General features: G+C 46.8%; 1 protein-coding gene across 1 annotated transcript in view; it reads left to right on the top strand.

The window, feature by feature from the left end:
• adgrb2 (adhesion G protein-coupled receptor B2) overlaps positions 1-13,758 on the top strand; it is a 332,454-nt gene that overhangs the window by 194,324 nt on the left and 124,372 nt on the right. Inside the window, exons 10-14 of the mRNA XM_083646528.1 lie at positions 396-590; positions 1,396-1,464; positions 2,368-2,476; positions 3,087-3,233; positions 12,247-12,340. Coding sequence (XP_083502654.1) covers positions 396-590; positions 1,396-1,464; positions 2,368-2,476; positions 3,087-3,233; positions 12,247-12,340 — 614 coding nt within the window. The remainder of the gene's footprint in view (positions 1-395; positions 591-1,395; positions 1,465-2,367; positions 2,477-3,086; positions 3,234-12,246; positions 12,341-13,758) is intronic.

The raw sequence follows: 13,758 nt of genomic DNA, 5'->3' as shown, positions 1-13,758 counted from the left end.
GTATTAACGCTAATGAAAACGTAACACACTCAAGCTTTTCAAACAAACATTTCCCACACACCACAAACACTGTGCCCAGCCCAGCGATTGTATTAACCAAATTGCTCTTGATAGCGGACATTGAAAATAAATTACTGTAATAGTTTTTGCGTAACCTATGTGGGATTCGAAATAACGCCTCTGCTCTCTGTTTCGGACATCTTTACTTCTTGCAGTAAGATAAAAGCAGTTAGTGCACTATGCACTTCTGGGCATACATTTACTCAGCTTGAATACCCAGTGGTGAAGCAATCAACTTCCAATGCATTAAGGTGACTTGCCTCTCTCTCTCTCTCTCGCTCTCTCTCTCTCTGTCTCTCTCTCTCTCGCTCTCTCTCCTGTTTTGGACACTGCAGTTGCGAGAGCATCTTGCGAAGGGTCAGAGGACCCTGGCTGGGGAGGGCATGTCTCAGATCGTACGGAGTCTCCTGGAGCTCTTGCAGAGGAGGAGCTACTACAGCGGCGACCTTCTCTTCTCCACGGAGATTCTGCGAAATGTGACGGACACCTTCAAAAGAGCAACCTACATCCCAGCTCCCGACGACGTGCAGGTAGGCGAAGAACACAGGAAACACGCTAACGCACATCGCACAACTTTACTGCCTTATTGCTTGTTGCTTCTCTTGTTTTCCTGCACCCATATGCCCTGTTATTTTTGCACTATGTTGTAAACGGAGTCTACAGCACAAGAATTTCACACGTGATACTTGTACTACGGAGTGACAATAAAAATCTTGAATCTTGAATCTTGAATCTTGAATCGCACAGATGGACCTCCAAGCCTTTTCAATGTGGAAGCCCCCCCCCCCCCCCTCACTGCATGTGATGTGCATAACAAAGAACTAGACACACAGTTGCTATGGCCTCAAACTGAATTCTTTTAGAAGGACTTTCTTCCTTTTTTCGCCCGCTGTCGGGAATGGACTCTCAGCCATTCATTTGACACACATAATTTTAGTTTTACAATATGTCACTGTAGTCTAGTGTTTACAAGATTTGACAGATAATAAACTGTAATGGATCAGGGTTTACTAGTAGCACTGGGGCTTCTCAGTTAGTCACACCAGCACATGATTTGGTCGCCTTTCGCCTTTTTATTCTTTTTTTTTTTTTACTTTACAGTGGTGAGAGAGAGAATTGAGGCTGAGCAAATCAATTTGCACCATTGCGACCAGGTGAACGTTTTACTCACACCCTCAAAAAACGGTCGCATATGCAACCATTTTGGTCGCAGTCTAGAGCCCTGTAGATGCATAATGCAGGAGTTTTTACAACAGCAATCTCCACACAAGACAAAAAGATAAAAGTAGGCTATCCATCAACAGCTAAGTGCATCTGCATTTTATCTCTTCTCAGAAATTCTTCCAGGTAATCAGCAATATGTTGGACATGGAAAATGTAGAGAGATGGGAGGATGCTCACCAGGTAAGGCCTCCTGCATGTATGTGCGTGCGTGTGTGTGTGGGGGGGGGTGGGGTGCGTGTGTGTGTCGTGTGTGTGTGTGTGTGTGTGTGTGTGTGTCGTGTGTGGCCTCCTGCATGTATGTGTGTGTGTGTGTGTGTGTGTGTGTGTGTGTGTGTGTGTGTGTGTGGTGTGTGGCCTCCTGCATGTATGTGTGTGCGTGTGTGCGTGTGTGTGTGTTTGGCTCTGTTGCACTCCATTTGGTCTGATTGAGTGTTTATATCATTCTTAGTCATAAAAATACACCTGTCTACCATAAACAATGGCTACCTAAGTATACCAATTATGTGTCCACGTGTGTGTTTGTGTGTGTGTGTGTGTGTGTGTGTGTGTGTGTGTGTGCGTGTGCGTGTGTGTGTGTGTGTGTGTGTGTGTGTGTGTGTTTGTCACTACATCCCACATTAACATATCATTATTAGTCATAAAAACACACCTGTTTACTAAACACAATGGCTACCTACTAATTATGCCGTGTGTGTGTGTGTACACATCCACATTTGTGTGCCTTTGCGTGGTTGTGTGTGACCCATCTCGATGCCCTTGAGTTAAGGTGTTTACTTGCCATCTGGACACAATAAACAGCAAAGCAAATGTGATATTATCCCCCACTTTGTTCCATTATCCTGCTCTGGAACACATTCAGTGGTCTGGGTAATGTGATGTGATGAATATTAACATTTCAAGGAGTGGGACGTGGGTCACGTACGGGCAGTTGCCCATGGATTATGATGATGATGACTTCATGATTGACGGCTGTCTCTCTCTCTCTGTTCCTCTCTCTCTGTCTCTGTCTCTCTCTCTCTCTCTGTTCCTCTCTCTCTCTCTCTGTCTGTCTCTGTCTCTGTCTCTCTCTCTCTCTCTCTCCAGGTCTCTCCCGGCGCAGCCTTGCTGATGAGGATATTAGAGGATTTCATCCACCTCATCGGAGAGGCTCAGAAGCCATTCCAAAGTTTCCTGGTGGTTACCAACAACCTCAGTAAGTGTCACTCAGCGTCGCCCCATTAATAAAAGCAGCGATCGGGAAGGATAGATGATGCCATGTTCCCATCCCATCTCCCAGCTTGGATTGAGGTTATATTTTGGGTGGTTATTTTTAGCACACTTCATGCTCAGCCAAGTTTCCTTGACAGCGTGTGTGACTTCTTCACACGCTCTGGAGCACTACAAAAATATCCAACTCGTCATTGAATCTGACGTTGAGTCATAATAAACATCCTATTTCCAATGCAGGTCTTTCAAAGAATTTGCTTGAATCGACTGTCATTCTGATGCTAGTGGAGTGATCATGGCTTCTGCTGTGTTCTTTCTCAAGACCATTTGTTTTTAGAACTTTCCTGACACAATGAACTTGCATGGGCAACTTGTTTTAAGACAAGTAAGAATTGTATGAGATGAAATGACTCCGAGATGGACATTCTTTTTGCAGTGCGCTTAGAAACTTTCCCTTCCAGATCCGTTCGATCAGAGTTCTTTACTAACTTATTTTGCAGCTCACCTTATCTTCAAGCAATGTTCTTTGTTCATCCCCAAGTTGCGCTCCAGCCAGTTTGAAGTGTCTCCTCCCTCGTATCTCTTTGTTTGTCCAGTGATAACCATCCAGCGCGAGCCGGTGTCGGCTGTCTCCAGCGATATCAACTTCCCCATGAAGGGCCGGAGAGGCATGAAGGACTGGGCCAGGACAGCCGAGGACAAGCTCTACATCCCTAAAGAGGTTTTCACCATCCCCGCTGAAGGTAGGAGAACAACAAGAGGTTCAGGCCTGGTTCTCCGGGGGTGCAAGAGCATGCATTGCACCCAATATTTTGCAGCCTCAGTTGAAATGTGAATAATAGGCTCGCCGATATTACTGTATTTCAGAAGCTGTTGCAGGCTAATTTTAAAGCTAAAAGAAGATTTGAAACTAGGAGACCTAAGGCATTCATTGGTGGCAACCATGTCATTCTATCTTCTCTGGAAGAGGGCGGAATAACACTCCAAAGTTACATAAAATCTTGACGAAGGAAAAACTGGCATGGCCATTTTCAAAGGGGTCCCTTGACCTCTCACCTCAAGATATCTGAATGAGAATTGGTTCTATGGGTACCCACGAGTCTCCCCTTTACAGACATGCCCACTTTATGCTTATCCCATGCACTTTTTGGCAAAAACCATGCACTGTTTTGCATGCAGTATAGAGTAAATATATTATTTTCGCCTATTCTATTTGAATATTTCTGCATGCTGCGGTCCCCAAACAGTCTTGGAACTGCATAAATTTGGTATTACTGTAAATCTGAGACTTTTGTGTATTCAATGATCCCAATTGTATTCATGTGTGATGGATGTTAGTCCCTATAGTAGCCATTTCATTGTAGTGAGACCATTTTTCGAAACCTGACCTCATCCGTTCATCAGTGGACCACGCTCGCGGCCCGTGTTGCCAGCCCAAACTGTCGCTACTAGTGCACCCTCTCGCTAAATTCAAAGATGCACCCCAATCCATGTTGTTGTAGAACCTGGGGCCTGGAGATAAGAGTCTGTCTAGACTCAGGGCTTTTTGATTCTACCACAAACCCAATCAGTTTGAAGCTTGTGTCTGGCCTGTTGTACGAGAAGCACCAGATCAATTTCACTCCACACAACTGCCCAACAAGTGTCAGTGTCTTTGGGGAAACAAGGCGGAAAATAACAGGCCGCTCCAGTAGCACCAAATGATCAAACGGCACTTTGCTGCTGCTCTCAGAGGAGAGACAGTGGCCTCAGAAGCACTTTCATCACATCTTCTCAAATGTTCAACTCTTGTCAGCAGCTTCTCGATCTGTCTTGTCAGTTTTGGTTTTAGCTCGCCGAAGCTCTGCGGCAAAAGCGTACTCGTAGGAGATCTCCTTTAAGTTGTGCAGCGCTTGAAACTTCTGGACTTGTTTCTGTTGTCGTCCTTGCTCTCAGTCTTGTGTCTCTCAGGCATATGATCCATCCCACTCAGCCATGACTCCACATTCCACACGTTCTTCGCGCCGCCAAGGTCGGCCAACATGAGCACAGCGGAGCGGATCTCGTCAAAGCGGGTATATACAGTATATATATATAGGGCTTCTGAAAGACGCTGGAGGATAATGCAGAGAAGGAGTTGGACCTGGAGGGCTTGTCAAGTCGACGGCAGTCTTTCATCTGTGCAGAGAGACGCGTCGCGTCCCCCCCAGCCCTTCCCGAGAGCACCGAGTCCTCGTATCACCCTAAAAAAGACGCTTCTCCGCCTTTAGCGACACAAGAAAGTTCACTGCTGTTCCTCTTAACTGCTGTGGATTTTTCCCTTTTTCTTTTTCCCCGCAGTTTCAAGTGTCCCAAAAAAAAAACAGGCAAAGTGATTGTCTAAACCAGGGGTTTTCAAAGTGGGAGGCGGGTCTCCCCAGAGAGGCTCCAAACTGTTTCAGGGGAGGCTCAGTGAATGGCAGTGAAAAACTTAGTTAGTTATTACATAAGTTATCAAAAGGAGATCACATAGAATAGCCTAAATGTGTGTGATTTGGTTAAAGAAATAGTTCAGAGATACAGTAGTTTGGGGGAATTCTACCGTTTTTCCCCACTTGCCCAGAGTTAGAAACAAATGCATGCCTTCAGACAGACCTTTGTTAATGTATTTGGTGTATAGTGACTGTAGTCTGAACTATGTCAACAGCAATACCAGGCTATTTTGGCTAAATTGTTGAGTGGCAATGGGATCTAACAGCATTATTCATGATGTGGGGAGGGGGGGGCTTTGTCCATTTGTCAGCATCTGAGGGGAGGCCCACAGTCTCAGACTTTTAAAAGCCCTGGTCTAAACCCCTCACCTAGAAAAAAGGGAGGAAAGAGGAGGAGCGTAGAGAGAGAAGGATTACAGATAAAAGGATCAAGGGAAGAGGACAGCGTAGGACCAAGAACCCCAAAAAAGTCACAAAGAGGGACAGAGCAGAACAGAAAAGAAAGCAGCTCGTATGAGATAAGAGAATTACTGTTTCAGTTGCCATCCCAGACCGACCCAGGCAAAGGTCACATCCCGCAGGAAATTACACTGTCTGGCATCCCGCCCCCCTGCCCCAATTACAGTTCAGAAAGCCTACAGAGCGAGACAGAGGAGCTGTCTCTGCACCCAAACTTGCTTGGATGACACCGTGCATCCCCAGCTCTCTCTGATTGGCATTGCAGTGTCCCGACCTCTACGCACCTCACTTCACCTCTCTGTCTCTCTCTCTCTCTCTCTCTCTGTCTCTCTCTCTCTGTCTCTCTCTCTCTCTCTCTCTCTCTCTCTGTCTGTCTCTCTCTCTCTCTCTCTCTCTCTCTCTCTCTCTCTGTCTCTCTCTCTGTCTCTCTCTCTGTCTCTCTCTCTGTCTCTCTCTCTCTGTCTCTCTCTCTGTCTCTCTCTCTCTGTCTCTCTCTCTGTCTCTCTCTCTCTGTCTCTCTCTCTGTCTCTCTCTCTCTGTCTCTCTCTCTGTCTCTCTCTCTCTGTCTCCTCTTAATTACACTATGTTTATTCCCATCCACGCTGACTATATGCGGCGGCGCCTCGCACATCAGCTGCATCTCAGCCTGGGGAGGATTGTTGTTGTTTGGCATTTTATGGAACAGAATGAAGATCTCAGAAAGGATGAATGTTGAGCTTAAAACCCCCCTCCAGCGTATTTTGTCATTTTTAAGATATGTCATGTTTCTGAGTCATGCCCTGACAATGTTAATTAGCCACAAGTTCGCCAAATATTTTCTGACAAATAACTTAATTTTGTGCTCAAGTTCAAAAAGTGAAGTTAGTTGCTAAACTGGAACGGTGACGTACGACTCAGTGGAACTCTATAGTCATACTTATGACAATTCGATTCTGACTGAGGACGAGCTGGCATGTTAACTAGCTAGCTAGCTGTTAGCTACGTTAGCTAAGCCTGCTAGCTGTAACCATGTTTTACTTTTGTGGGGGGGGGGGGGGGGGGGGTGACATGTGGCAAAGGACCACTGGTCGAATTTGAACCCGGGTCAGCCGCGCGAAGGACTAAGCCTTTGTTGACATCTCAGCAGTTTCCCGCGTTTGCATTGTTTTTCCGGCTGTATCTCCTTGGTGAATCACAGAATCAGATGACGTGTGCGACTATAAAGCAGGCGTTCATAGAACACCCAGAATGTTTCAAATAGAACACAAACGGGTAGAAAAAGTGACTGTAAATAACAGAAGAAGAAAAGGGGGGTGGAGCTATGGCTTGTGGCTTTGTTGAACGCTACTACGCCGTGAATTATTCTCCTCAGCATCTCCCCTTCACTTATCCTCTCCCTCTCTTTCACTTTGCTACATTTCATGCCTTTTATCCTCCATCTCCATGTTGGTCCATCATCCCCCCTCGCAGCGCTCCTAGTGGAATATGAATGAGTCAGGACCGCCTATAATATGATGCCGCCCATATCACCATCTTAACATATGCTGTTCAGCACATGCTTTTATCCAGATTGCCTTAGAGCACCACGAGTGCATACAGGCAGCTTGTCTCTTTGGCCCCAGCGGGAGCCTCTTCCCATTGGCACTCAATGGGTTGAGGCCTCCAGTTGATTGCTATCTGTTTGTTTGGTTGATTTAACTTGTAATGAAAGCCTATCTTAGATGGACAGCTGAAACATGCTCATGTAAAGGCACGTGTGTGTGTGTGTGTGTGTGTGTGTGTCTGTGTGTCTGTGTGTCTGTGTGTCTGTGTCTGTGGGCGCGCGCGTGCGTGTGTGAGTGCAAGCCAGTTGATAGGTTCATGACTCGCTTCACCGGGCATAGCTAGGACTGTTATTCACTGATTCTCTAGGTGACAAACTCTATCTCTCTGTTTCTCTCTTATTCTCTCACAAACACACACAAGACACACTCTCACACACACTCTCTCACACACACACACACACACACACACATACTCACTCACGCACATACAAGCAATGAATTCCTATAATAGAGATGCCTTTGCTGGTACACGGTGATGGTCATACACTGTTAAATTTTAATTATTACCCAAGCAGACCACATGAGCTCTCATATCTTATTAATGGTTAGCATTTAGATCAACAGCTTGCCCAGGTTAGAATAGGCTATTGTTGAATTAATAGAGATTTGATGAGGAATGTTAAATTATATAAGACATTGTAATACAAATCATGAAGTCACTGACCCCATATAGCCACAATGGGAATCACATTACAGCCAATTAATTTCCCTGGGCTTGAGTATATTACCCTGCCAGTCCGTCATCTGGCCAAATGTAACGCTATTCTATTTTTATTTTTTTAAAGGGATAGGCCAACCTTTTTTGTGAGCTTCGCCTATTTGCCATATCGTCCATATATAAACAAGATACACAGCTACAGCTGTCCAGTTAGCTAGTTAGTTGATAGTTAGTGTCACCAATAAATTGGAGGAAATGGTACAGCCGTTCAAGTCACCAAAAACACACATTCTAACAGCGCCAAAAAGCTCCTTTTACATGAGATGAAATATTACTCCGAAATACTGTACCGAGAAACGCTCTTTTCTTAAGGTAAATAGATAGCCGGAACTACTTTCTAAACATCGCCGCCAGAGCCGGAACTACTTTCTAAACATCGCCGCCAGGCGCAGTGATTTCGAACCAGTATGACTGAAGTTACTTCATTGTTTGCATGCGCTGTGTACAGGCAAACGATGAAGTAACTTGAGTTAATCTTTGTTTAGTTCTTGGTGTGTGGATTTACTACGACAATGACATTTCACGTAACTATGGATTATTATTTCATACACGAGGCACCCCGTGTACATGTGAGTGTTTGTTTTGCTGTTAGAATGTGTGTTTTTGGTGACTTGAACGGCTGTACCGTTTCCTCCAATTCATTGGCGATACTAACTAACTGGACGGCTGTAGGTGAATCTCCCAAAAAGCTGGCCTATCCCTTTAAAGATTTCTGTGCCCCGTGTAGAAAAGTTAACGAATGAGAAAGCGAGGGAGGAAGGAAGGGAATAAGGAACCAGTGGCTCCTGCATCACATTCCTGGCTGTCATGGGGAAGCGAAGCGGGTCTGGCCTAGGATACTCCTTGCATGGATGGGAGACTGGTGCTGGATGTGGTGTCGGAGGACCAGTAGGAGGTGCTCTTCCCTCTGGTCTCATGAATAATATCCCCATCTCCAATGCCCCACGGCAGAAACAGGGACTCTGCCCTGCCCTGTGAGTGAGCACCGTCCTTCAGATGAGAAGTTAAACTGAGGTCCTGACTCTCTGTGATCATTAACGATCCCATTAGCCCTCTTCGTAAGAGTAGGGGTGCAACCCCGGTGCCCTGGGGGGGTGTAACCCCGGTGCCCTGGGGGGGTGTAACCCCGGTGCCCTGGGGGGGTGTAACCCCGGTGCCCTGGGGGGTGTAACCCCGGTCCCCTGAAGGGTGTAGGGGGTGTAACCCCACTGCCACCTAATCATCCCTCGTTACTCAATTGGCAGCACATTTAATCCTCAACTCTCCACCGTGATTGCTCCCCCCTCCTCCCCCCCCAGTCAAGATCTTTGTGTTCCTCCCCCCTCCCCCCCCCTCCTCAGTCAAGATCTTTGCGTTTCTCCCCCCCCCCCCCTCCTCAGTCAAGATCTTTGCGTTTCTCCCCCTCCCACCTCCCCCCCACCTCCTCAGTCAAGATCTTTGCATTTCTCCCCCTCCACCCTCCCCCCCCCCCTCCTCAGTCAAGATATTTGCGTTTCTCCCCCCCCTCCGCAGTCAAGATCTTTGCGTTTCTCCCCCTCCACCCTCCCCCCCCCCCCTCCTCAGTCAAGATATTTGCGTTTCTCCCCCCCCCCCCTCCCCCCCTCCTCAGTCAAGATCTTTGCGTTTCTCCCCCTCCCCCCTCCCCCCCCCCCCTCCTCAGTCAAGATCTTTGCGTTTCTCCCCCTCCCCCCCTCCCCTCCCCTCTCTCTGCCTCTATTACCTCTTAGGCAGCAGGCAGACAGATTTGGGATGAGTCACCATGTCTGGTGCGATGCGATCAGCCCCTTCCTCCCCCCCCCCCCTCCTCTCTCTCTCTCTCTCTCTGCCTCTTCCATTGCTCGTCTCAACCTAAAAGAGCTGAGGAGAGAGAGAGAGAGAGAGACAGAGAGAGAGAGAGAGAGAGAGAGAGAGGCATCTCTCCACAGGAAGTCTTTGCTCCCACTTCCTCTCTCTCTCTCTCTCTCTCTCTCTCTCTCTGTCTGTCTCTGTCTCTCTCTCTCTCTCTGTCTCTCTCTCTCTCTCTGCTTCCTTCTGCCGTCCCTCACTTGAGACACTGGCTCTCCTTGGGAAGCCCTGCTCTTGTTTTAGTAGTGAGAGAGTTACTGAAAGGAGACAGTGATGCAAGGCAAGAGAGAACAAACGAGGGGGTTATAAAGATGGGAGTATTGAAAAGGGTGCAAAAGTTGAAAAAAGGAAATGAATGACAACAATGGCAGAGAGGGATGAGGAAGAGTTGAAATGGGGGAGGACGTTGAAGGCAGTTTTACAGTGGTGTTACTAGGGCTGCCAACATTCCATCCCAGCAATACGGGACGGTCGGACCAACGGGGGGGGGGGGGGGGGGGGGGACAGACAGACAGGTCGCAATGCCTCTTCCCTTAAAAACGGGACAAGTGGCGTCTCTTTTTACGGGATGTCCCGGCTAATACGGGACTGTTGGCAACCCTAGGTGTTACAGTGGTGGTCTCTTATCGTTGGTCTAGGGTATTTTTCTTTAAAGTTAAGCTTTAACTTCCTTTACCACAATCAAAGGCCATAACCAATATAAACTAGCATGAACGTTTGGTTTGGGTTTGGGTTAGCATCAGTATGAGCATAGCTTAGTAGTGAAGGCTTTGGCTGAACGAGATTCCAGCATGCAGGAGGGGACCGTTGAAACGGCCCGTAGACAAACAGCTACATACGTACATGAACTGGTGAAGCATCTACTGGAGTTCCCTCAGAGTCCACATAGCAAACATTTCTTTCACTATGCATCCACTTCCCGCACCTCTCACACGGCTGCTATCGTCTCTCATTCACACAAACACACACACATACACACACACACACACACACACACACACACACACACACACACACACACAAATCACTTCCCGCTTTCCCAAACACTCTCAGTTCATTCACAAAATGGCATCTATGATTGACAGTCGACCCAACCAATGACCGCTCATGAATGACGTGCCAGCAAATGAACAGCTTGTGCCTGACAGTTAAACTAACCAATGAGAGGTCATAAATGCCCTGACGGGATGTGACCGTAACGAGAGGGAGGCGGTCTAGAGAAGGGTGGGATTTCAGAGAATGAGGCATCTGTATATGAGGCAGGGCAGCGAATAAAAGAGACCCAGATGAGCCAAGCAGTCCTAAAAAAACTCGTAACGGGACAAGCCCCGTCTTTTATTGTCACACGAACACCACAACACATGCATGCGGCCACAGCACACTCATGCTGACGGCGGCCGGTGAAAAGTGTCCTCTGCATTTAACCCATCCAGGCATGTCCTTTCCTCCGGGGGGCAGGCCAGGAGCAGTGGTCGCTTTCTCGTACAGCGCCCGGGGACCAACTTCGGATGTTGTCGTCACTGGTCGGATGACGATGACGATCTGATCTTCTGCATGTTTTTGGTGGGGGGGTTATATACGGAGGAACCCCCTAAGGGAGCACGGGGAGAACATGCAAACTCCACACAGAGAGAAAGGCCCTTACGACGAGATACCCCACCTGGGCAGTAGGCACTGAAGATATGGGGGGGAACACAACCACAGCGCCCACAGTGTCCCAGGCGAGAATCGAACTCAGGACCTTCTGACTGTGAGGCGACAGCTCTACCACTGAGCCACCGTGTCCTGTAGGTACAGCAGTAGTCGTCACAACAGCTGCTGAAAGACAGATTAAATTGACACCAATACTGTCTCCGCCCACACCATGTGTAAAAACCTGGATCTTGGCATAGGGCCAGCGGCATATTTTCAATTTATCGCTTGGTAGAAGCACGATAAGTGTGTGTACGGGAAATGTAGCTGTCATATCACCCTTTAGGAAACCGCTGCACACTGCGCTAACTTGGCTTTTATTAATTGTTATAGTTCGATGTAGTCAACGGGGCATTTATCACCACCGTCGCTCGGAGAATATTAACTCTGCCGAAATGATAAATTGACGAGATTGATGGAAGAAGTGGTTGTTTTGCTCCGCCAAATGAGAGCCCATAATGCTTCCACTCATCTGATTTGTGTCAAATTACCTGTTTATCAATCGGGGTTAGCTCACATTTGGAGATGGGTTAAACACCCCTGCAGGCTAGCTCATATGGTAGCGCAGCAGGCGGAGCGTTTTGAAGTCAGTCAAACTTAAGCTTCACCTAGCAGGCTATCTCCCTAATTCCTCTACCTTAAATACTCCCCAGTTAATCCCCACCCGCACAACAAGCCCTCGCTCTAATCTTGTTTATGCTCTATTTCCGTGTCCAAATTCTATTTCCTGCCCCCTCTGGCGTTCTATTAGTATTTGCTGCTGCAGCCCAGTTTCCCCCATGGGGATCATTAGAGTCTCCTCTTGTCTTTGTCTTTTAAATCAATGCCAAGGCAAATGTGGCAGGTGTGACTTTTCGCTGCTAAATATAACTTTGTTATCCTCACAGGTCTTCAGCTGCCCCCTGTTGGCCAGAGAACGATGATGTAGCGCGGCAGGTGTTTTTCGGGGGGCACCCTCGGGTGTCTTTTCCGGGTGCTAATTAGTGTCTGGATGTGGTGTGTGTTTCAGAGTCAGAGGCGGAGTCGGACGGCGGCGGCGCGCTGTACTACGTCATCGGAGCCATCCTGTACAGGACGCTGGGAGTCATCTTGCCTGCGCCCAAGTGAGTCATCTCCTGTGATGCGGTGTCTGTTTGCTCTTTCTTTTTCAACGTTTCAAACTCCTTCTACCGGGGGTGTGAATCTTTGGGTATCTCAAGATTCGATTCCGATTCCTGCGGTCATGATTAGATTCAAAATGGATTTTCAATTAAAAACTATTCCCCATTCACAATCGATTGTTGTTTCAGTACATAGGGGGATTTCAGGATCTACTCAAGTCCACTGTGTGCTAAGATAGGCGGTGTAGCAAATTATGGCATGAAAGCAGAATAAACTGTTTAAGATTATGTGGGGTTTTTGAGGGTTTGTTTGTTTGTTTTTTCAAAAAGTTTTACTGATTGAACAGCACACAAAGGCAAACCTAAGAAAAAATGTAACATTTAATCATTTTTAACTTGCATAAATAAAAACTTAGTATTTCTCAGTTCTCAGTGACTTCAAGAAAAAACAAGTTAAAGTAGCCTGCCTAAAATAAACATGAAAAATAATAGATTATTTTATTTATTTTATTTTTTAAATATCTTCTGATATGTTTTACATTCCAATTAATCGATTCGTGGGAGTTGTGAATCGATTTAGAATCGTGGAAGATCACAATTCTTACTTTTTTCTTCTTCTACCCATTTATGTCCGCCCTTGCCCTTTTTCCTGTTCTGCATGCCTTCCTCCAATTCTACCTCTATGAATACCTGTTCGCCCCCCCCCTCTCTCTTATCCCCCCCCCCCCCCCATTTTCAATTCTCTCTACCTTTCTATTTCTACGCCCTTTCTTCTGTCACTTCTTCCCCTCTATCTAATTCCAACTTCCAATTCCCCTTCTGTCTTCTCTCCTATATCGTCTGTGTTGCCTCTCGCTCTGTCTGCCTAGTTATCAGAAGAAAAAGGCCTTGGATCTCCGAAAAAGTACATCACTCAGGAATTGGAGAATATTATTTTCCCCCCACCTTTGTCATTGAAAACCGCATATTTTTTAGAAGTATGAAGAATGGGTATGGGCGTAATGGGTCCTGAAACTTTAATGAAACTTTCACACACACAAAAAAGTTCTAAGATTTTCAAATGGCTATTGTGATGTGGTGTTTGTGATGGACTTGGCCGGTGTCATCCAGGTCACTGCTCTTGGCTGTCGATGTAGGGTCTGTGGCTAACCCGAGCTGCGTTTAATTAGGCGCCAGCTTTGGCTTGCTTTCTGTCTCATTAGTTGTTGTTGTTGCATTTTTTTCCGCTTGGCTGTTTCTTCCAAACGCACTCAAAAAGCCTCAAAAGCACCGCGGGGGAGTGAGCCGGGTATGAGCTCTGTGCATGAGCGTGAGTCAGACAGACAGCAGAAGAAAGAGGCTCACCAGCATATTCCATTATAATTCTCTCCACTGTGCAAAACAATATCAGACAAATTTAAGTCAAACTTGAACATGCAGTA

The sequence above is a fragment of the Poromitra crassiceps genome, assembly GCF_964638095.1.
Source record: "Poromitra crassiceps genome assembly, chromosome: 11".
NCBI lineage: Eukaryota > Metazoa > Chordata > Actinopteri > Beryciformes > Melamphaidae > Poromitra > Poromitra crassiceps.
The sequence above is the reverse complement of the archived record's forward strand: the minus strand, read 5'-3'. Positions and strand labels throughout refer to the sequence as shown.